This window comes from Typopeltis vanoorti, chromosome 15 (genome assembly GCF_054136105.1).
Source record: "Typopeltis vanoorti isolate ZY-2024b chromosome 15, IOZ_Tvanoo_1.0, whole genome shotgun sequence".
In the NCBI taxonomy this organism is placed as follows: domain Eukaryota; kingdom Metazoa; phylum Arthropoda; class Arachnida; order Uropygi; family Thelyphonidae; genus Typopeltis; species Typopeltis vanoorti.
In genome coordinates, this window is record NC_143563.1 from 6228645 (window position 1) to 6250488 (window position 21844).

Sequence of the window (21844 nt, forward strand, 5' to 3'; positions counted from 1 at the left end):
ATTGGTGTGCAGTGTTCCTAAAAATGGCTATATCCAGCACGTCAGGTTTGCCCAGTGGTCCGTAGTGTGTTGGTTCAACCGGACCTGCTATGGTGATGTTTCTTGTCATAGCGAATTTGTGTAGGCTCTTCCCATTATTATTGGTGTTTCTGCTGTTCCACGCAGGATGTTTTGCATTTAGGTCTCCCGCCACTATTGTTGCTTCGTTTGTGTCAAGGAGCTGGGAGAGGTCTGAGGCTAGGAGTGGTTTGCTTGGGGGAGGGGGTTGTAGACTGAATACAGTTTTAGACTACCTGTGTTGTTGGTATGTATTTCAATTCCAGTTTCTTCCAGGTTTGTAGTTGTTGTTTTCTTGATCTCATTGTATCTTATGCTTTTTTTTAAACAAATATAGCCGTTCCGCCCCCTCTGGCATTGAGTCTATCTGTCCTAAGTTGGGTGTAGTACCTTATTTTAAGATTGTCGCAAGGCCGAAGATGCGTCTCGTTGACTAAAAGGATGTCTATCTTATATCTTTCAGTAAATTCTTTTAGTTCTAGGAGGTTGTTATTTAGTTCGTTAGCATTCCAATAATCAATCTGTATTGAGTTGGCTATGGTGACCGTGTTATCCATTAATCATGGAGAAGATGACTTTTGTGTTTTTGAGGAATTTATTGGTGTCTGTCTGATTGGGATTTGTTTTGCTAAAGGCCGTTAACATCTCTCCTAGAGTAGCAGCTGGGATTGCTGCGGAAGTTTGGTTGCAAGATGCCGGTTTGTTACTAGTAGAAACAGCAGATGCGTATGATTTTTCGGGAGTAAGAGTGTGCGTTCTGATTTCTGGTGTAGTTCGCTTCTGAGTGGTTGGGGATAGTGCCTCTCTAGTCTTCTGCAGATTGAATTGGGTGGAGTGAACATCCCTTGTAGTTGGCTGGGTGTGGGCCACCACAGTTTGCACATTTAGCAGGCGTGGTTCGTGGTTTGACGCAAGTGTGCGAGGGATGGTTGTCACCACACTTGACGCACTTGTAATCCGCTTTACATAGTTTTTGTGCATGTCCGTACTTTTGGAAGCAATGGCATTGACCAGCTGAAGCCTTTTTTCTGTGAGGTTTGGTCTTGATGACTAAGCTGCAGACTATTTTAAGGTCGTAAATTTCTCTATGGTCTTTACTGATCTCAACTAAGACCAGGGGCATGGGGCGCCTGTCTGCTCGGTACATGCGCGATATCATAATCGGCTCCAGGCCTTGTGATCTGAGGTCCGTAGCTATTTCGTCAGCATGGTATGGTCTCAGCCAGACCTCTGATCACCACCTTTAGATATGTTTCACTTTTAAGCTGAAATATGTGATATGGGACTCTCAGTTCATTCATAAGTCTGGTGAGCTGGTGGTAGTCCGAAGTTCCTTCTGGTTGAATCCAGATTCCTTCATCTGCTCTCTTGGCTGATGTAAATTTGATGTTTGCGTTCGTCATCGTCTCTGTAATTAAAGACCATTTTTCTTTTGTTCTTAAAATTACTGGTGGAATCCTCTCTTTGGGTTGTGCCCTGGGATCGGTCGCTATTCTTTCATCAGATTGTGCTGTTAAGCACATTCGAGCTGTTCTTTCCAAGAGTTGAGGTATCATTTCAGGTTCTGCAACTGGCGACTCCTTCTTGCGCTTCTTTCTGCTGACAACCTGATAGTGTGTTGAGTTATCTGAGTCCACTATGGGCTAGTCGTTAACTGGCGACATAATCTCTCTGGTGTTATCTTGAGAAGTGCTGGGGAGAGGGTCAGGGGATTGATAGTCCTCTGTTTCAACCTCTTCTATTTGGTGGATTGCTACCTTTCCTGGCCATTTACTTTGCAGCAGGCATCCTATAAGTTTGAAGATTGCCAATAGCTGCTTGAAGTCGAACTCATCATGTGGAGAGTCCATAATTTGGCCTAAGAGAAAATAGCGGTTGTTCGGGTTTCTGGAGCAGTTTGCGAGTGATCCTGTAGACTTTGAGAGTCCACTAGCTAATCCTGTAGACAGCTTAGAGTACCAGCAAAAAGTTAGTTTATCCTAAACAAGAATAAAAGGAGTTTCGGGAACTTACTTGGACACAGTGCAGAGACCTCCCTCCCTAAAATACCATTCATCCACCACTGGTCCTCATTGCAGGTGGGGCCTGCCGGCCATTAGACCTCTGCATATTTCATACAGAGGGGGAGATAGTAAGTTTCGAACTGTGTTTGTTCCAGTGCAAGGCGAGCTTCCCGAAAAACCTTATATAAAATTCAACTAGGCAGAGTCTAAAGGAATACATCCGTTCACAACGACACTCTCTCTATCAATCAGCTCGAGTGATCAAAATAATCAATTACAACACAATGCCTACTCCATCCCTCCATGTACCAGTCCTGCTGTAGAAGTGTTACAGCCGTGGATTCCAGCAGAGGTTTACAAACCCCTGAAAGAGAGCTCCAATTCCAGTCCTGCTGGCAACAGTTTTCCTGCCTTGGTAAGATCCCTTTGTTTTTTCTTTTCATTAGGTTCCTTGTGCCTATTTGTGGTCTTCTGCTTCTATTTCTTTAAGTCATGTCTTCTGTTCTACCGAGAGTAAGAATCCCCCGGGTTCGAAATAGACGCAGGGGTGCCTAAGAGGACGTTTGCGAGAACTATCATTGACTGCGTAAAGGAAGACAATATCTTTGGTTTTACCCCTATGGGGGGAGGCAAGTATCAAGTTGTATGTAAACACACAGCAACAAGAGAGACACTACTCCAAGGCGTCAACTGTCAGGGGAAAAACCTTCCATCCATTTGTCGTTGGAAGTATATTAAAAAGATTAGGATAGATAGATTCCCGTTGGAATATTTAGAAGAAGACAAGAAGATCATTCCTAAAATTTTCTCGAAATGGGGAACAGTTAGAGATGTTAAAATAGGCACAGACGCTGACTTCCCTGAATGGAAGTCAGGTGAAGTAATGTTCTCGTTGGCTATGAAATCAGAACTTTGTCATGATTGGATCGGCCAGGGTAATGGCCAGTTACCCTGGAGTAAAGAGAGACAATGTTTCAAGTGTGATGCCCTAACTCTCCTCGGGGTCCACTGCCCGAAAACTAAATGCAAGAACTGCCATACAGCAGGCTATACACTGGAACAGTGCCAGTCGGCCTGCTTAAAATGCGGCACCAATGACCATAAAGTGGACACCTGTCCCTCCAGAAACCATGCCGAAAGGTTTGGGTGCACTATCACGCCCAACACAGAAATGCCAGCAAAAAGCGTCAGCGGCACAGAACAGGATGATTTCCCAATCCTGAAGGCCGGCCATGAGAAAACAACAACAAAGGGTCATGCCGCCACCTCCGAAACATTGCCAGCTAAAATAGTAGAAAAACCTACAACCAAGACTGCAGAAACAACCAGGAAAGATTGTTTCCTGGTTGTTTGAAGAAACAGCCAACGATCAGGGAGAAGTAAACCTCGCCCTAACACACTAACAACTCAGTTGCTTCCTTATATAGATTCACTACTCTCTCTCTCTCTCGAAAAAAAATAAAATTCGTTTTCCTTTCAGATTTTCTCGTTTATATCTAGTCCACACAGGAGGGGGCAGACCTGAGAACCCGAGCGGCGAAGGCTTACAGCGAGGCGGTGCAGCTCCTTGTGGGCTGCATCACTCGGGCCAGGCTCTTCCCCCATTCTTTCAGTTCTAATTTTGTAACTCACTGGCTTTTTCTCTCGTTGGTATGGTGTATCCTTCGCAGTCGATCCAGTTTTCCATCTTCCAGAATTACTTTTTTTTGTTCTCTTTCATTTGTTTTTCGCTTCTTTCGTCGGTCAGACATCTGCAGAGATGGCTGACCCTGGAAAGCTGAAAGAACGGATGTAGGGAGAAAATGTCGGAGATCTGCTTGGCCCAGACCTGTTAATAGGTTAAATGTGGCCAGGCAGGTCGACTGAGGCCTGTTTAATACCCCCTACTATCCTCTCTACCTTTTTCTCTTCCTCTCTCACTATCTGCTGACCCTCAGTGCAACTTTTAGACTCCACAGGCCGGTGATGTACGATATGAGCTCCCATAATATCTCAATAAAGATCGAAACCGGTCTCGGTAGTGACCTTCCACCATAATGTATAACATCATACATCTCCTAGGAGATGGGTTTTACATTATGGGAAATACTAAGAATAGCGATCAGAACTTTACCCACCTTTGCTACGAGTTGCCCTAGTTTGTACTACGTACTTGAACTACGTGCTTTAGCTTACGCTAGTAGTCGCCGATACGTTTATAGTTAATTATATTCGGCATGAAACTCTTTGATTCCGATCTTTGATTTTCTTATTCGCTTTTAAAACAATGTGGGATCTAATATCCCCTTAATTTAAATAAACCAAAATAAACATATTACCTCTTAGATATTTATTCGATTATAAGTTATAATGCAGACGCATTTGTAGCGACTGTAGGGAACGGACAATACTGGACATTTTCATAACAAGCCACGATTGTTACGACAATCAAAATTATAACGATCAAAATGCTATTGTATCTCAAAGTTGTCTTGAATTTCGTTGTCAGAAATTCCTGACGGTCTTGCCTCGAAGAGGGTTTGAATGGAACAAAGTGCAGTGAAAAGCGCGTGCTTCCCATGGAACCTAAATGATGATGTGGGCGAGTACACCATTGCACGAGTACATAATTATCGCCAGTTATTAGAGCTGGGGTCAAGTTGGTAAATAAAAAGAAACACTCTGCGGATACTTTAAGTTTACGAGGAGGGGGTGAAGATCTGGAAAGTTCTGATTAACCCTCAGAACAAGAATGAAATTAATGCAACTGATATAACTACAAGAAAGAACATACGAGGATACTGAGGGTTAATCAGAACTTTCCAGACCCGCCTCGTACATTTAAAATCAAATACCCTACCGTTAGTTCATCCGAAACAATGACCTTCAAAAAAATTGCTTCGTAGATTGAAAAGATGCAATTTGGAATAATAGATTTGATACTTTCCTCTCTCTCTCTCTCTCTCTCTCTCTCTCTCTCTCTCTCTCTCTCTCTCTCTCTGTGTGTGTGTGTGTGTGTGTGTGTGTGTGTGTGTGTGTGTGTGTGTGTGTGTGTGTGTGTGTGTGTGTGTGTGTGTGTGTGTGTGTGTGTGTGTGTGTGTGTGTGTGTGTGTGTGTGTGTGTGTGTGTGTGTGTGTGTGTGTCGTATTTGAAAATTCCACTAAAGAATAGCAGAGGGAGTGATTGGGAAACGTTGTCAATTGATGAAGGGCAGCATATTTTTACGCATGGAAATCTTGATGGCTCAGTTTTCGAGCTTTGACAGTTCGAAAGTTATACTTTCCGCAATCAATCTGAAATGTTACAACTGAATTTGAAATTAATACTTTATTGTAAGGATATAAGAACTTTAAACATTTGCTCATTTGGAGAAGAAACAGAAATAAAACATTTGGAGATTTAGATTCAAAAAAAAGCGACCCAGTTATTAGGACTCTGCATTCTTTGTTATTTCCGTAAAAAACTAAGATTTTAATTCATTTAAAATGTGGACTATTTTTGAGTAGCAATAGTACTTTCACATTTTCGGTATAATTAGTAAATGCAGCAGGGGTTTAAGGGATGACCCACCAACATAAGATTGGAGAAGGTTATATCATTCTGGAATCAAGTTCCACTTTGTTATACTTCTCACAGAATTCGAGTTTTGTTAGTTTCCGGGAATGCAATCAGTCCAGGAACAACCAGCAAGGTGTGTGGATGATGGTTGTGAAAGGAACTTCAGATGAGGCCATAAATCTGTTTGTGATGAAAATCGAATTCTATTGGCTCTACGTAGACATAATCCTCTACTGAACAGTCTTGTTTAAAATCTATTTTCATGGTACTGACATTCTACTAAACTTCACTATCATAAAAAAAATAATGTAATGCGAACTTGGTTAAAATTTAATCTCTGTTTCCATTGTTTTCTCGAGAGACGCAGGTAACATTCAGCAGAAGAGATTTCTAGAAGATCATTTGGGACTTGAGTCTTACTAAGTGGGTTTAGTGAACGTACAAAGTTGATTGAATGAACATAGAAGAATCCAGGAATATTCTGTGGCAGAAAATTCCAACAGTGACTTGGTAGTAGTCCTATGAATTTTGGTAAATCGTGGAAGTCAAGAGTTCTCGAGTTAGATTAATTCTGTTGGTGACCGTTACGCTTCTAGATGTTGCTTGCACGTAGAATGATCGCGCTGAACCGCAATCATTATGATTGCACTGCTTTATTTCATTGATCATTTTAAAAGTTGTGTTTCCTCTTGGTTCTGTCGAAGAATTCTTCACTGCTGTCATCAAAGGCGAAGTGGACTCAACACGCTGTGGTGCAAATTGCTGTCGTTGAAATCCAAACCCAGTGGCAAAATAGAAGGAATGGAGTTGCTATTTAATTTAAGACGTTCTTAAAGAAAAGCAGCATGCAATAATAATTATCATCGTGGAATACTGAGGAAAGGGATGGAGTTGTTGCATCCATTGGTAAAGAGAGGAGACGAAAAGAGTAAGAAGGTTCGTGGCTGACCCATTTTCCTTTGTGCGTTCCCTGCGCCTTTAATCCTTCACCCGCTAGGGTAATGTGAACTTGCTGAAGTCACTGTTATCTTCTATCCACTGGAGGAATTCTGTCACCCTGGTGTACACTCCTGGGAATCCAGGCTCTGCACATCGATATCCAAAGGAAACGATCCCTAATAGAGTCCAAGTCTCTTCATCCTCTTTAACTTCTTTCATCATCAGAGGACCTCCGGAGTCTCCCTGCAAAGGAATTTGAAGTCTGCTGTACATAAGTTAAAGACAAGCAATGCTGATAGAAAAAAATAAATGCAAACTACAAATATTGGATTCTTTTGCTACTAGGAGTTTTGCTCAAACTCGGTGCATTTAGTATCATTTTCATCATACTAAATGTAACTTAGTTTATGATGATGATGATAATAATAATCTATGATAACAGTAATCGAAATTTATTTAGTTTTTGCTAAAGACTTAGTCTGGATTTTCTTTAAAATCCAGAAAGTTCTCTGAAAAAAATAGAAGAAATTATTTTTTTTTATTAATGAAATATTCTTGTGAAATCAAAAGCAAGCCTGCAGATTTTGAGATCAAAGTCTTCATCCTCATTGCATTCCTGTTATGAATCCTAGAGGGCACTCAAGATATCATGGAAGGTCTGCAGTATTGAGTTTACATTACTACTACTTGCTTGCCAACATTTCATCGCGAGAATAATCTGTCATTTGTCAGTACTTGAAATATTGTCAGCTTTACATTTTGGTCTTTTAGAACGATTCTTCAATCCACTTAAACCTTAGTATTTCTTTGCATAAGAATCAAAATGAGAACATCATCGTAAAGAAACTAAAATCGATCGTTTATTACTGAGTTTCATTAGTTTAAAAAAACAGTGATATCATGTCAATGAAATGTTTGTAATTTCTAATCCATGACAAACGACTTCCTGTTTGCAAAGGGAGTAACAACAAATGAGATTGAAGCATTTTGTCGTTCCCTGTAACTCATGTTTCCTTTTGATCATCCTTATTGTCTCCGTTGCGTTTACAAAGTATTGATTTCTGCATTTGATTGTGTACATGTTCAGATCCTTTTTCAGTTTCCAGGTAGCAAATCACTCGGTGGACTTGGAACGAATCGTCGATTGAGATTTTAAACTTTAATTGGATATTTGTTGCTCGCAAATTTTTAATTTATAAATGTAAACTTTCAGAGGAGCATGGAAGATCTTATGATGAGTATTCTATAAATGTTCTAAAATATTTTATTCTAACAGTTTTCCACAAATTGTGCACCTTTTGTATACTGAGTGATAGTTTCAGAAATACTTTAGCAAGTTTAAAACCGTCGAGCTTGTGCATTGGCAATGCAGAAGTTCGACAGTTGCGTTTGGCTCCTCCATTACATCTATAACCAGATGATCCCATCAGCTGAGGAGAAGAACAGTTGGAAAAGCACTGCGACCTTGTCTCATGAAGAGTCACAAAGATTTTCCTTCCAGTAAATTATCTTCATGCACAACGTGCTGACTAACTACACACGCAATTCAGATCGGATTAAAAAATTCAAGTTAGCTAGTGGATGTTAATTGGTCCATACGGGTAAAGACGAGAGGATGGAACAATTTCAACCTACAAAAGAATATGTAATGTAACACGAATGGTCGAAATAAGACAGCGAGAAGAATGCCCAACCAAACAATGTTCTTTTATTAATTCCGATTTTTTTTCTCAAAAATTCAAGTCCTCACACCTCTACTAATCAGACCTTTATTCAACTTCCAGGGATGACCCCTTGTTCTGGTCCCTCTAGTCAAGTGCTAAAACATCTGTCATGCATCTTCCCTATAAAATTCTTTAACCAAATTAAATTTCTCTATCATAATTCCTCTTTTTCTCCTATCAATTAACTTCTGCAACTGCACACCTTCAATCTATCCTTATTGGGAACATTCCATAGGCCACTCACCATCTTAGTCACTCGCCTCTGAATCCTCTCTCTCCCGCTTCCTCATCCCCAAGAAACTCCGGGACTAGACTTGAGCACAGTAATCGAGATTTAGACATATCAAGGCTTTAATAAAGAGGAATAGCAACTTCTTTATCTCTACTTTTTAATGTGTTCTTCAATAGCTAAGTAATGTTATGGGCCACCTTAGCTACCTTACAATATGTCCTCTAACCTTTAACCCACTACCCGTAAGTGTCTCTAGCTTCATCTATTTCCTCGCGTACAGTTCCATCAGTGCGCATTCACATCAAACAGATAACCATTATTTTTTGTCCATATTGACAATCGATTTAAATCGTCTTGCAAGCTCTCCATGTCGCCTTGAGCTTGCCGGTGGTCTTTCTCTTTATATACCCTCCTTAGCATTTTCTACTTCTTCTGCAGCTCGTGCTTAATGATATCACTCATCCATTTAACTTCTACCTGATTAACTCTACCTCTTCAAGATGACCCCTAACCATCTCCCATGCGCTACTAACATTCTTATCTGCAGTGTTTTATACCATGATGTGTGTGTGTGTGTGTGTGTGTGTGTGTGTGTGTTTAAAATGTATTAATCGAATAAATGAAAGTGTATGTGGAAAGAAATTAAAACTGGAGAGTGTGTATTAAATGTTTCAAAAGTGAGTGCCTGTTATAGGTGACGAGAACGCGATGAAAATATCCTTAAGCATCAACAACTTATACACAATTTATCAAGTTCACTGTTGACCGCGCATACACTGCTATTTTTTTTAAAATTTGTTTATTCCGTTGTTGCTATAACAACCATTAATTTATTAATTAATGATTTGTGATCGGAAATTAATTATTTTCCGATCACAAACCCAAACAATAACATTCGCTAATGCGATCCATCTAAGCTAGCCTGTCCGGAATTTCTACTTTCGCGTGAGAAATAATTTTCTACAAGTCGCACTCCACGTCAAATAACTCACCTGACAGGCGTCTTTGCCCCCTTCTGACTCCCCTGCGCAGAGAAGATCTTTGGTGATACCTCGTTGGAACTCGGCCAATGATAACCGGTTATAAGAGTTGTTGCACTCTCCATTGGAAACGACCGGAACATTCACCTCCAGAAGAACTTTGCTCCTTACGCCACCTAGTGGGGAATAATCACGTAATCAGCACGATTGGATTATTGCAGTCAAATCTCTGAAATATCAGCTAGTAACAGCAAGAGTCACGTACCGAACGAAGTATCTCCCCATCCAGTTAGCTTCACGTTCAGGCCGTCAGTGTTCATTGCAGCCATCTCAGGAGTTGGGAGACATACTGGTCTCACCCTCTCCGTGTAGGGAACATCGTCTGCGAGACCGATGAGGGCAATGTCGTAGTAGTGCTGCTTGGAATTGTATCTTTCGTGAATCTTTATAGTCTCGATAGCATACTCGACACCCTCGTCCCCGGAATGCGCTGTCAAGCGAATTGCAAAGAGAGAAGAGTTCCTGCAAAGTGGGAAAGCAATATTTAGTTACTGAGTAGCGAATTAGGCATTTTGATAACAATTATGTGAAGCAGAGAGCGAATGAGAGAGAGAGCGAGATTGTGTAGTCCAGGCTTACAGGGTGGACTGAAGATTGAAGCAGTGCGCTGCTGTGAGAACATGCTTTGGACTGATGAGTACGGCTCCACAATGAAAGCGGCTTGATCTTCCTTTTCTCACCTTCATGAGGGCAGTCTGAAAGAGAAGAGCGAAGTCCACACCGTAAAGCAGTAAATAAGAGAGAAAATCTATTTTTTGTATGTATTAAGACCAAAGCAAACCCATTTAAATTCTTTTTCAAAATTTATTTAAACTGCATGAATACAAGAAGGAAATGAACGATTTAATTTCAATAATTTGTAAAATGTTTTATGGATTTGCAACCAGTTGGTGACACTCAGCAATCCAATGCACACGAGATTAAGGTTACATAACTCGATTGATAGTTTTATTGATTAGCAAATTTTAATTTGTACATTACTTAACCTAAATCACATGCGTACCATCCATGGCCAAGAATAAGGAACTGCCCGCAATCCTCCAACCACAGGCACTCTGCGAACGATCACGTGCGTTCCATCCACTCTTCTGAAGCCATCTAAACAGCAGAAACGAGATCAAGAAATATTAGTGAGAAAGTGAACCTCAATTACGTTTTGATTACAAAGTACTCATGCGCCATTTATAAATCATATTTTTGATTTAGGAGGACCTCTCATGTTAATAAACATTTTAGTGGTCACGTGGACTAAAAGTGGACTCCTCTCCTGCGATGAGAGTTGAAGGCCGGGGTACAACCGACTTCAAAACAGAAATATTAAGTCGATTTTGGTTTAAATAAACTTTCAGCTATTTACGCTCGCTGGCCAAGTGGATCGCATATCCACTCTCCAACCAAAATGATGCGGGTTCGAATCCCACTCTGACATGAATGTCTGTGATTGTCTTTAGGTGGGAGATGAATTTAATCGTGCAGCGTGAGACCACTGCCCCGCTTATTGGAGGCCCGAAGTGGCTTGAAACAGTTTCATGTTTGCTCTCTGGAGCAAACTATCCAGACTTTGTAAAAAAAATAAGTAAATAAATAGAAAACTAGAAAAAAATGCTTAATTCACACGTGGTACAAAATACTCTTAAAATCGAAGTCTTCGTATTACTGATCAGTAATGTTCAAAATCAAAACACAGACTTACATGCAATTCTAGAGTTGTCTGATGAGTCTTCCTCCCTCACCATTTTCAGGGGGCGAACTCCACATCCTGCGAATAAAACTCATTATGAGATACAAAGAAATATTTTGTCAACTACAAAAGATCTTCCTGTCTACGCATGAATAGGGAGTGACCGAGTTGGGATCCCTCCCTACTCGTGTACAAAATAAATAAACGAATAAATAATCCGAATGAAGAAAACAGTAAAATTCACTTAAATCGTAAATTGGGTTTTTCGGTATGAAACCGCAGATGTCACTTCTGTGGTTTCATCATCGTAACTCAGATCGGGATAATTGGAGTTACTAATTCTAAGCTGAATCCGCATAAAAAAATTTTAACCACTCTCACTCTTGTCTGAGAATTACATTCTGCTTGATAAAAAGAACAAAATATTTAGTAGCTGCAGCACGCGTTAAATTGAAAAAAAAAACAAAAAAACTTCACGCCACTGAAAGACATTCAGTTTTATTCAACTGATGAGGAAAAATGACTTTGTTAACCTGGTGACTCTTTCAAGGACAAGTTTGGAACTCTTCATGTTTCTCAGATCGTAAGAAAACGAAATTAGAATCTAAAAGAGTATTACTCGATGACCTTTGTCAGCGCATTTCCTGGAACTTTAAATTCGTACTTGCCGTCATGGAATATCCAAATCGAAATGAATCGCGTTGTCGTTATCGCACCTGATGCAATGTCGACGCAGTGATTGAAGAAATTATTAAGATAGTTCATAAGATTGTAGTGTGGTCATTTCACCTAACCTTCCTCTCTCTCTCTCTCTCTCTCTCTCTGTCCATTCCGTTCTTAATTTCGTTCTATCGGACTTGACGTACCTTCGACCCTACGGCTCCTGAAAGAACTCGAATCGGAGGACGGCAGTGTGCAGCAGACGAACGGAACGTCATCATCCCAGTTACATGGCGGTTCTCCGCTGTTCACTGTCCACGTCGAACATTCAGTGACCTTTTTGCAACGTCCAGTCGAGCCTATAAGTGTTGTGCAACCTTCTTCGGATTGTTCTGTTGTCGGCATCCTGATCGGTTGGAAAGTCCCCACCAGAATTTTGTCCGCTGCTGCACCATCTGGGAAAACAAAGAAAGGAGAAAATCTCTCACCACAATTAACCTAACAGACAATAAATACGTTCAGTTCTCCTCTCTCTCTCTCTTTTTCATGCATTCACTTTATCTCTTTTTTTTTTGTTCTTTTCTTTCATTACATTCTTTCTTTTTCTTGCATATCGCTCGATTTTATTTGATTCTCTCTATCTTTCTCTCTTTCTGATATTACCTTCATGGAATTATTCAGCGGCCATTCTGTAAAGACTTGTAATGAAAAAATTCTTTAAAATAAAAATTGTTTTCGTCGCATGTTAATAAAATGCAATCGGAATATTTGCGTGGAAATCAAAGCGCTGTTGCTGAGGCGAACTGACCTACCTGTTGGAACCGTGGTGAGGTCAGCTACACAGGTCATCGCTAACAACATGCAAGAGACCATCTGGAAAGAAGAAGGAGACATTTTGCCAACAAGCTGTCTAAAGCCTCACTTCACAGTATACATCTGCTAACAGACGCCACTGCCAACTGAATGCGTGCAGGTGTAGTGTTTGTTCTTAGCCAAAGGGGTTGTTTCGCCCTTCAGTCTATCCGAATGTCCCATTGGACGCGACGCGTACCCTCTGTTATGAATGTGAAGGCGTGACTACAGAAACAAGTGACGATTGCAGATTGAGCCAGAAGCAGTTGAGAATACATTCACTCGTTTTATTAAAGTAAAAAAAAAAAGTGTTTCGCCGTAATTTTTTTTTTAATCTGGAAATACGAAATCATTATTCCAGAATTTATATTGCATTTAGTTCAGTCTATTTCATTCGAAGTATTTTATATTCGTTTCCTTCGCTTCTATTCTCTTTCTCTTGTGGCATTTCAGAAAGATGAATCCCTTCTAATAACCATTAGGTATAAAAGACAGAAAGATAATCTCTTTTTCAAGTTTCAGAGCACGGAATACAAATGTTTTATATTTAAACTTGTTTATCGATAAGATCTTTCTGTTTCCAAACGGATTTTCGCAAAAGGCTCAGCTAGCACCGTGGATAAGCCGGAAGGTGAGAATGGAGAAAAAGAAGAATTAACTCTTTGAATATTCGCAGAAGAGAAGACTGTTGGGAAGAACTGCAGCAATAGATTCAACAACCTTCGTGGGTGGAAACAAGAGTGCAGATTATCCTTTTTATTCCGTTATGTCATTGTAATTATCCCTTAATTGTAAATTATGATACCGCCCACAAGTTCGTTTAAGTTCCCCGATCTGATTCATTTTTAGGAATGCGATTTGAGTGCTAACCAGATTCTTCTTAGCTTTGAAAGACCTTCAGGTGGTGGCATAATTCATCCGGCCTTTATTACAAGGAATGTGTTCCCCACACGGGTCCCCGGAAAAGTCAGTAAATCGATGGTATTACTCTCATCATTCACCAGACAGGTAGGTTTGCCTTCTTCCGATCCATTAAGTCAATGATTTAATAATTAAATAATTTACTAGCAATTCCTTCTTACAACAAGAAACCAAAATTACTGACAAACAGTGGTTTCAGTCACAAATAGTAGAGAATATTTTTACGAAAAACGTGTTGTAGAAGCGAAGCACGGCAAGATATAAAACGATACGTATGTAGAGGCTTAAGTGCTGTCAGGACATCATGTTGGAGGCTTAATGGATTTTTTACAACACTCAAGAAGAATTAAATTAGAATTTAATACTTCCTATATTTCGTCCTAGTCACTAGGACATCTACGGGGATTACAAAAAACAATTAATGTAACATGCACACAAAAACTTACAATACTAAGCCCAACCACGTGGGTGACACTAGAGTCCTATCTAGGTGGAGCGCCCTCCAAGGGCGGTAGTAGGTGGCCTGGAATGTAAGGTGGGACCTCTGGTGGTGAGTGTTTCCCAAATCTTCGGAAGCTTAATGCAACCGTATTTATTGAGATTTGGTTGGTTTCTGAGAGCTGCTGCTGCTTCTAAGAAAAGTCTCTCTTTCTTGAATTTGCTGTGGTGGAGCATGGTGGTTTTCGTCCATAATACTCTGTGGGTGGTGTCCAAAACATGGTCAGCCAAGCCTGAATGGCCATAGTTGTGTTTAACAATGTAAAACTTGTGTTCGTCCAGGCGGATGGATGCTGATCTGCCTGTCTGTCCAAAGTACGCCAGCTTACAGGAACAGGGTACTTTGTAAACTCCAGGCAGAGAGAGAGGAGGGAGCTGATCTTTTGTAGAACGGATAAGGGTAGAAAGTTTGCGGTAAGGCTTATATGCTGTGAGTAGGTTGTACGTTTTTAATATTTTTTCCGAAGTGCCTGCCACGGATGTAGGGTATGGTGATGGCATTTTTAAAATCTTATTGACGAGAAGGACGGGGAGTGGGGGAGGAACTGATTATTTTTTGATCCTGTGTTCGCTGTAGCCATTGGAGAGGAAAGTTCTGTGTATGTGGTTAAGCTCAGTAGTGAGGGTGGTTCCACTGGAACAAAGATTGTGGGCTCTCTTGGTAAGAGTTTTAATGATGCCATATTGTTGCGAGGGGTGGGGGTGGGAGAGTTTGTGAATGTATCTGCCTGTGTGTGTGGGTTTTCTGTATACAGTGAAGGCAAGTGTATCATTAGGCAGGCGTGTGACTAACGTGTCTAGGAAGGGTAAACAGTTGTTCTTTTCCTTTTCCATAGTGAACTGGATTCTTGGATGTAGGCTATTGAGATGACTGAGGAAGGAGTCTAACGTGTTTGGGCCATGAGGCGAAATAGAGAACACATCATCTACATATCTTAGCCAGATAGAAGGTTTGAGTGGGGCTGAGTCTATGGCTCGTTTTTCGAAATCTTCCATATAGAAATTGGCAAGGGGAGTGAGAGGGGGGAAACCCATGGCGGTTCCCTCTATCTGCTTGTAGATTTTGTTCTTCCAAGAGAAATACCCAGAGTTGATGGCAAAGGAAAAGTGATCTAAGATGTCAGAGGGAAAAACGTTTTCTAAGAGAGATAAAGTGTCAGTTAAGGGAATATTGGTAAACAAGGAGGAGATATCAAAGCTTGCCAATCTGTCTGTATTATTCAAGGTTAAATTTTCTGTGAGGGCTTTAAAGTGGGTCGAGTTTTTTATATAGGAAGGGGACCTTCCGGTGAGGGGGATCAGAGAGTTGGCCAGCTGTTTAGATAGTCTATAGCAAGGTGCATTGGTGGCATCTACTATAGGCCTGAGTGGGGAATTGGGTTTGTGGATTTTTGGTAAACCGTATATTCGCGGGGAGGGGGGAGCGGAAAGGTTTAAGTTTTTTCGTGACGTCAGGGGGCCAGGAGGTTACTTTTTTAAGTAAGATTTTTAATTTCTTAACTTGTGTTTTTGTGGGGTCGTGTTCTAGCGGGATGTAGGTAGCGCGATCGCGGAGGATAATGTTCATTTTACGATTGTATTCGCTGGTATTAAGAACGACTGTGGCATTACCTTTATCCGCTCTGGTGATGACGATACTTTTTTCTTTGCGTAGTTTCAGGAGAGCCGTGCGTTGGGCATACGATAAGTTACTTTTTGGAGGCGAAGAATGAGCGAGGATGTTGGCTACGTCAAGTCTGATGTTGTTGGCTAACTCCGACGGTAAGCGACCGATCCCCCGTTCGATGTTAACCATTACATCGAGCGCTAGCACTTCTTTCGGAGCGACGGCAAAATTACGACCGAGGCAAAGGGCGCTGACGGCATCATCGTTGAGCCTTTCGGAAGAGAGGTTTATTACTGTCTGGAGCGGGTTGAATTTGTGGTTGTGGTTTGTCTTTGACCAGGTTTGTCTTGATGTGTTTATTTTTTATTTTTTGAAATTCTCTCTGTGCGGAAGTTTCCGAAATGCCAGAGAGAATCGACCAGTTGAGGGTTAAGAACGGTGGAGAGCTCTGAATGTAAGGAGCCAATGGCGGCGTTCGTCACTGCGAGGGTTGCACGAGTAAAGGCGATTTGCTCGCTTAGTATAGCCAGGCTGGCACGTTTATATATACGGAGTGCTTTTTTGGAATGGAAATTGATCTTCATTTTAACACAGTTCGGTATCACTCTTGTATCCCGACATCTTTTTAAAAAGGCCAGCCTATTTAGTTGCCTAGATAGTCGTAGTTTTGACTTACCGTATTGCTTGGATTTGCGTGCTAAATCTTCTCCATGAATGATTAGAATTCGTGTGTAGAGGCTTAAGTGCTGTGAGGACATCATGTTGGAGGCTTAATGGATTTTTTTACAACACTCAAAAAGAATTAAATTAGAATTTAATACTTCCTATATTTCGTCCTAGTCACTAGGACATCTACGGGGATTACAAAAAACAATTAATGTAAGGCAGAGAGAGAGGAGGGAGCTGATCTTTTGTAGAACGGATAAGGTAGCAAGTTTGCGATAGGGCTTATATGCTGTGTGTAGGCTGTACTTTTTTAGTATCTTGGCTATTTTTTCCGAAGTGGCACGGATGTAGGGTATGGTGATGGCATTTTTAAAATCTTGTTGACGAGAAGGACGGGGAATAGGGGAGGAACTGATTTTTTTGATCCTGTGTTCGCTGTAGCCATTGGAGAGGAAAGTTTTTACACCCATTACTAGGATGTGGTTTAGATTATTCACCCAGTCCATTTTTTATAAGACTGTGATTAAGATTAAGAAGGTCTTGCAAAGGTAGGCAAAATAGATCGTCGAAAACAAAACACTTATTTTAAACATGCAAACCGTGATGGCGAAAGCAAACACAAGAAAGAATAAGCAAGACCATATAATTTGATGGAAAGTTGCGGGATATTCTCTCTATCTGTCTATCTATCTATATCTAGTCGCGGAAGGGAGCGGACGTGTCGAAGGTCGGCATAATCGTAAACACCTGATCTATCGCGGTGTAAAATTATTTTTTAAAGTTGCGAAGTTAGGCAAAGTTGTTTTTTGATTTTTTAAAATTGTTCTTGTTGTTATCGCTACAACAGTACGAGTTCGAGTTGCGTGAAACTGTCACAGCTGTCGTTGTTTTTCCCCTGAATTATCCTGAAGTAATGGCCTGCAAAAGCTAAACTAGCACCGATATATCACGACCACCAGCCGTCCCATGCCAAGGCTCAGTAGGAGTCGGTCAAAGGATTCCAGTAATCAAGGAAAAGACACCAGCCAGAGTCTTAATCACAGCTACAGAGAAAGGATAAACATCAGCTCAGCCCTACGGAAAACAACGGACAAAACTCAGTAATCTCTCTCTCTCTCTCTCTCTTATGCCAATATTGTATCTAACACTGTCGCGCGTACAAATGTAAAACTAACCAACCGCTTATCCCGAGACAACAGACTAGTAATTTTCGCAATAGAGGGATACCTGGACGCAGTGGCGCAGAATGTTCCACCAAAAACATATAACTCACATTTCAAGAGTTGCTGGGACCGTACAAATTACTTTAACAATGCGTCTTGGTCTGAGATATTAATTGAAAAGGGAATAAACATCGGAGCATGCCACGTGAATGTGTCACCAATCGCTCTAGCATCCACGAAAGTAACGGTTCCAAATGTTCGGGAAATAAGTCACCAAATACTTCTCGGATTACTGTCGAATTACCGCGCAGTGACAGGTAAAACCCGAATGCTACGATCCTCTAGCACTAGGCCTGAGTTAGCCCACATCAAACGTTTTAGAAGACAGGCTGTAAGGCACTTTGGAGACAACACAATCGGCTCAATACCTAAAATAAGAAATCGAAGAAATGTCTTACACCTTTTAAATTACTGGTGCTGCCCAGTGCCTTTGCTGCCACGAAGAAGGTCATGTGTGGGGATTATGACCACATATATTCAAAAATGAGAAACCCGACAACAACACTACCAAATCTAACGGATCAGAAAACGAGAAGCACGAAACATCCAGCCCAAAAAAAAACAGAGCATCCCCAACAAACAACGGGTATCTCAACACATAAAATAAAACATAATTAAAAAAAAAATTAGAAGTCATAGGAATACGATGTACTGCCCTAAATTGGTTCAAAAATTACTTAAATGCCAGATCACAAATTGTAAAAATAAACAACAGCTATAGCAGCTCCAAAACAGTAGACTGCCGTGTACCACAAGGATCTGTCTTAGGATCAATTTTATTTAATATTTATATCAATGACTTCTGCAATCTCAAACTAAACATTAAAATAAATACTTTTACAGATGATACAGTACTAATTTGCTCTACAGACACAGCCGAGAAAATGAAAACCATCGTGAATGCTGATCTTTTAAAAGTAACAAATTGGTTCCACTCAAACAAACTCAGTCTGAATGTCTCAAAAACTAAATATGCAAATTTTAACTTGCAAAATACAACGGGCAAAACGAACGTCACTGCACAATTAATTTTGCATGATTGGAATTGCAGGACAAATTCAAATTGCAACTGCGAGAAAATAGAAAACGACAGTGTAATAACTTATTTGGGATTAAAAATTGATAGTAATTTATAGTAATTGATAAATTAAAAATTAATAAGCTGGAAACCGCATATCACCAATGTCGTAAATAAAGTAAGGATTATGTTAAACAGATTTTATTATCTAAACAGATTCCTTAATTTAAATAGGCTAAAAATACTATATTCTGCCCGGATTCAAAGCACACTACAATGTGGTATATTAAGTTGGGGAAGGATCTATCGCACTAACTAAACATACTATCCCTTAGATATTTATACGCCTATAGGGTACTGCTATTCATAAAAAACGACAACGAATACGTAATCAAACAAGATGCATTCCTTAGTAGACATTAGGGCCTAAAATATTAAAAAACAAAATCAGCTAACGCCTTTTTGTTCCCGTACAGGGAGTAGGCGAGGCTGTTTTTAATCCTTATCTAACTTTTGGGCAGTTCAATCTCCACTGGCAGCCAATCAGAGAGATAGCTTGCCCAAGGTTATCACTAATTGAGCGGCACGCAGTGAAGAGAGACGGCACAAGCCGTCATCTCGTGGTCCCTAACCTTAACACAATATATTTAATGTCTGAAATAATGTGGGTTCTACGGTCGATTTTCTTGAGTTTACGGGAAGAAAAACCCGAGTTTCCGGGAGAAAAAACCCGCTTGCCCGTGCCAGAGATCGACAACTCGGGAACCTGTCGAAAAAACTCTTAGAAAAATTTCCTCTAGTCGCCGACTTGACTCGAAACCAAGTCTTCCTTCGTGCGGCCAAGCGCCGTGGTGTGCAAACGGGCTACACAGGCCCTAGGTCTAGAATATATATAGTTCAAAAGCAAGTTAAGAAGTAATACACAAACATTATACTTATTTAGCGCCAAAAATATTCGACACACTACCTTTAACAATAAGAAATGAAACTAACCCAAACCAATACAAAACTCTAATCAAAGAGTATTTATTTTCACACAGAACCGAGGAAGCTCTGTTCAAAATAATTGTATAAATTATTGGTTTTTGCATATTGCTATTAAAAAGATACTGTTGCAGGTGTAAATGCTATTTAACTGTTTTTTTTTGTTTCTAATTAATGTTATGCAACTTTCTCTGTACATATCAGCATGTCTCCTACGATTTTATTATGTTACTATATTATAATATGTATATTATGTGGATGTACATATGTGTATATAATAAAAATGCATTACATAACGTTTTGTAACTTTATGCAATCGTAACCTGGATGAGCTGTTGATCTAAGGTTACACGTAGGATTGTTCAACATTTTGTACTATAAGAGGAAGCTTACAAAATAAAATAATTATAATTAAAATTTTAAAAAAATATATTTAAAAAAACCTCACTCAAATACCGAGGAGACAAAATCAAGTGGCACTAACGAAACTCGGCTTTCGGAAGAATCTATGCAAACATCGTCTAAAAGCCATCCCAGAGAAAAGGAAATAGACACAAGTAGCAAACTCACATAAAAAAATAACGAAGAGGGTCAAGAAACAAAAGGAGATAAACATCCAAGGTGAACCAGCGCAGCTGCAACAGATAATTGTTTCCTCCAAACATTCTGGAACCCTCCCAACGGCCTGTAGAGAGGGATGAGGAGATCGAGCTTTTTGAGTCCTCAGATCATGAAGAAGAAACTGAAAATGCAGGTCTTCCTCACACTGAAGGTCCACTAACAAAAGAGCAGGTTCAGAGCTTTCTTAAGAAAGTTTGAGGATCTTCACAAAAACTACTGACAGCATACGACTACACCGCTGATATCAATGACCTTATAACCCAGCTGGAAGAATTAAGAACCATTCTGGCAGGAAGAAAATGAAGAAAAACCAGCAATATCAGGAAAAGAATATACTACTTGATCGACGGTCTTGAATCCCAACTTCGGTGTAATTATCCCTAAAGTAAATCAGGATCACTTCGCCAAACGAAGTAAACCAGGATATAATGAATACCTCAGTAAACTTTCCTCTCACTAAACGCTAGAGGATGTGCCCCACTACTGCGAAATAGGCTCGTCCTGCAGCATATCCTTGCCTACCGAATGCTGAAATAGAAAAATGAGGGTTATGTTACCTCGAATGGTGAAGTATTTCTTGTTCTCAGTGGAGTTTACTAAAGTGGATGCACTGTTGAGAACGAGAGTACTGCCTCAGGAAAGCCTCTGAGTTCGTGTAGCTGAAAATATTTCTCTTACCTCGATCCGGGCAAGGGGACTGCAATAGCGATTGTCGGCATTAGAACAATGAATGGTTCTAATTCGTTTGCTGTTTTCTTACAGGATTATGAAGATTATCGAAGCAGGGCTTGATCTTAAATGGGTTAGCCATCGCTCCTTTTTGAAAGAGTTGCCTTCTCAACTAAAGAAAGTTCATGAGGAAGAAAACAAAATACTTGAAATAGGGCACATTCAGGGTGCCCTCATTCTTTTAATTTTAGGACATCTTCTCTACCTGATGTGTCTGATCGGAGAGATTGTGTGGAAAACATTATGTTCATTTTCTTCTTTAAGAGTTATCTCAATGGAATATTAAAACAATATTAAATGTTGTCAACCACGCTGAAGTAAAATATTTCTATTTTCGCAGCGTCTTCCGCCCCAAAATTTAATCAGAAGTTTATATCGATGAAAGGATAAAATGGAACAAACCATGAAACAAAATCATGAAATAAAATTAAGCAGCGCAAAACAGAAAAGTAAAAAGAAATTGCAGTATGAAGAGAACAAATTTATTCCACACTCAATTGCAATTAAAATATTTCTTCATTTTCTGGACCCTCTCGCTGTCCATCTGGGCATTAACACTACGCACTTCTCCAACTGAAATGTACCAATCAAATGAACTGTTGCATTAACATGACTGGGCCATGCGAGAAACTTCGCTTCATCTCCCTTGATTTTGGCTGATTTACAAATGGGATTTATAAACCAATAACAATGAATTACTAATAAACTGGGAGCTAATTACGTATCAGTATACGAGCCCACGGACAACTGCATGTGCGCGATTTAATCATATTCAAAAGGCGGCTGGGGTTGGGTTGAGCAACAGGGCGTGGTTCTCTTCTTGTACTGATATCTGAAAGAACTTCATTACGTT

At 40.2% G+C, this 21844-nt stretch overlaps 1 protein-coding gene across 1 annotated transcript; it reads right to left on the bottom strand.

Moving 5' to 3' along the window:
• Positions 1-6590: 6590 nt before the first annotated feature.
• Positions 6591-12278, bottom strand: LOC150098330 (clotting factor G beta subunit-like). The gene is made up of 5 exons (XM_090405153.1): positions 12080-12278; positions 10528-10630; positions 9738-9994; positions 9485-9648; positions 6591-6779 (listed from the first exon to the last, which is right to left on the bottom strand). The coding sequence occupies exons 1-5, from the start codon at positions 12276-12278 to the stop codon at positions 6591-6593; spliced, it is 912 nt and encodes a 303-aa protein (XP_090261279.1).
• Positions 12279-21844: the final 9566 nt, after the last annotated feature.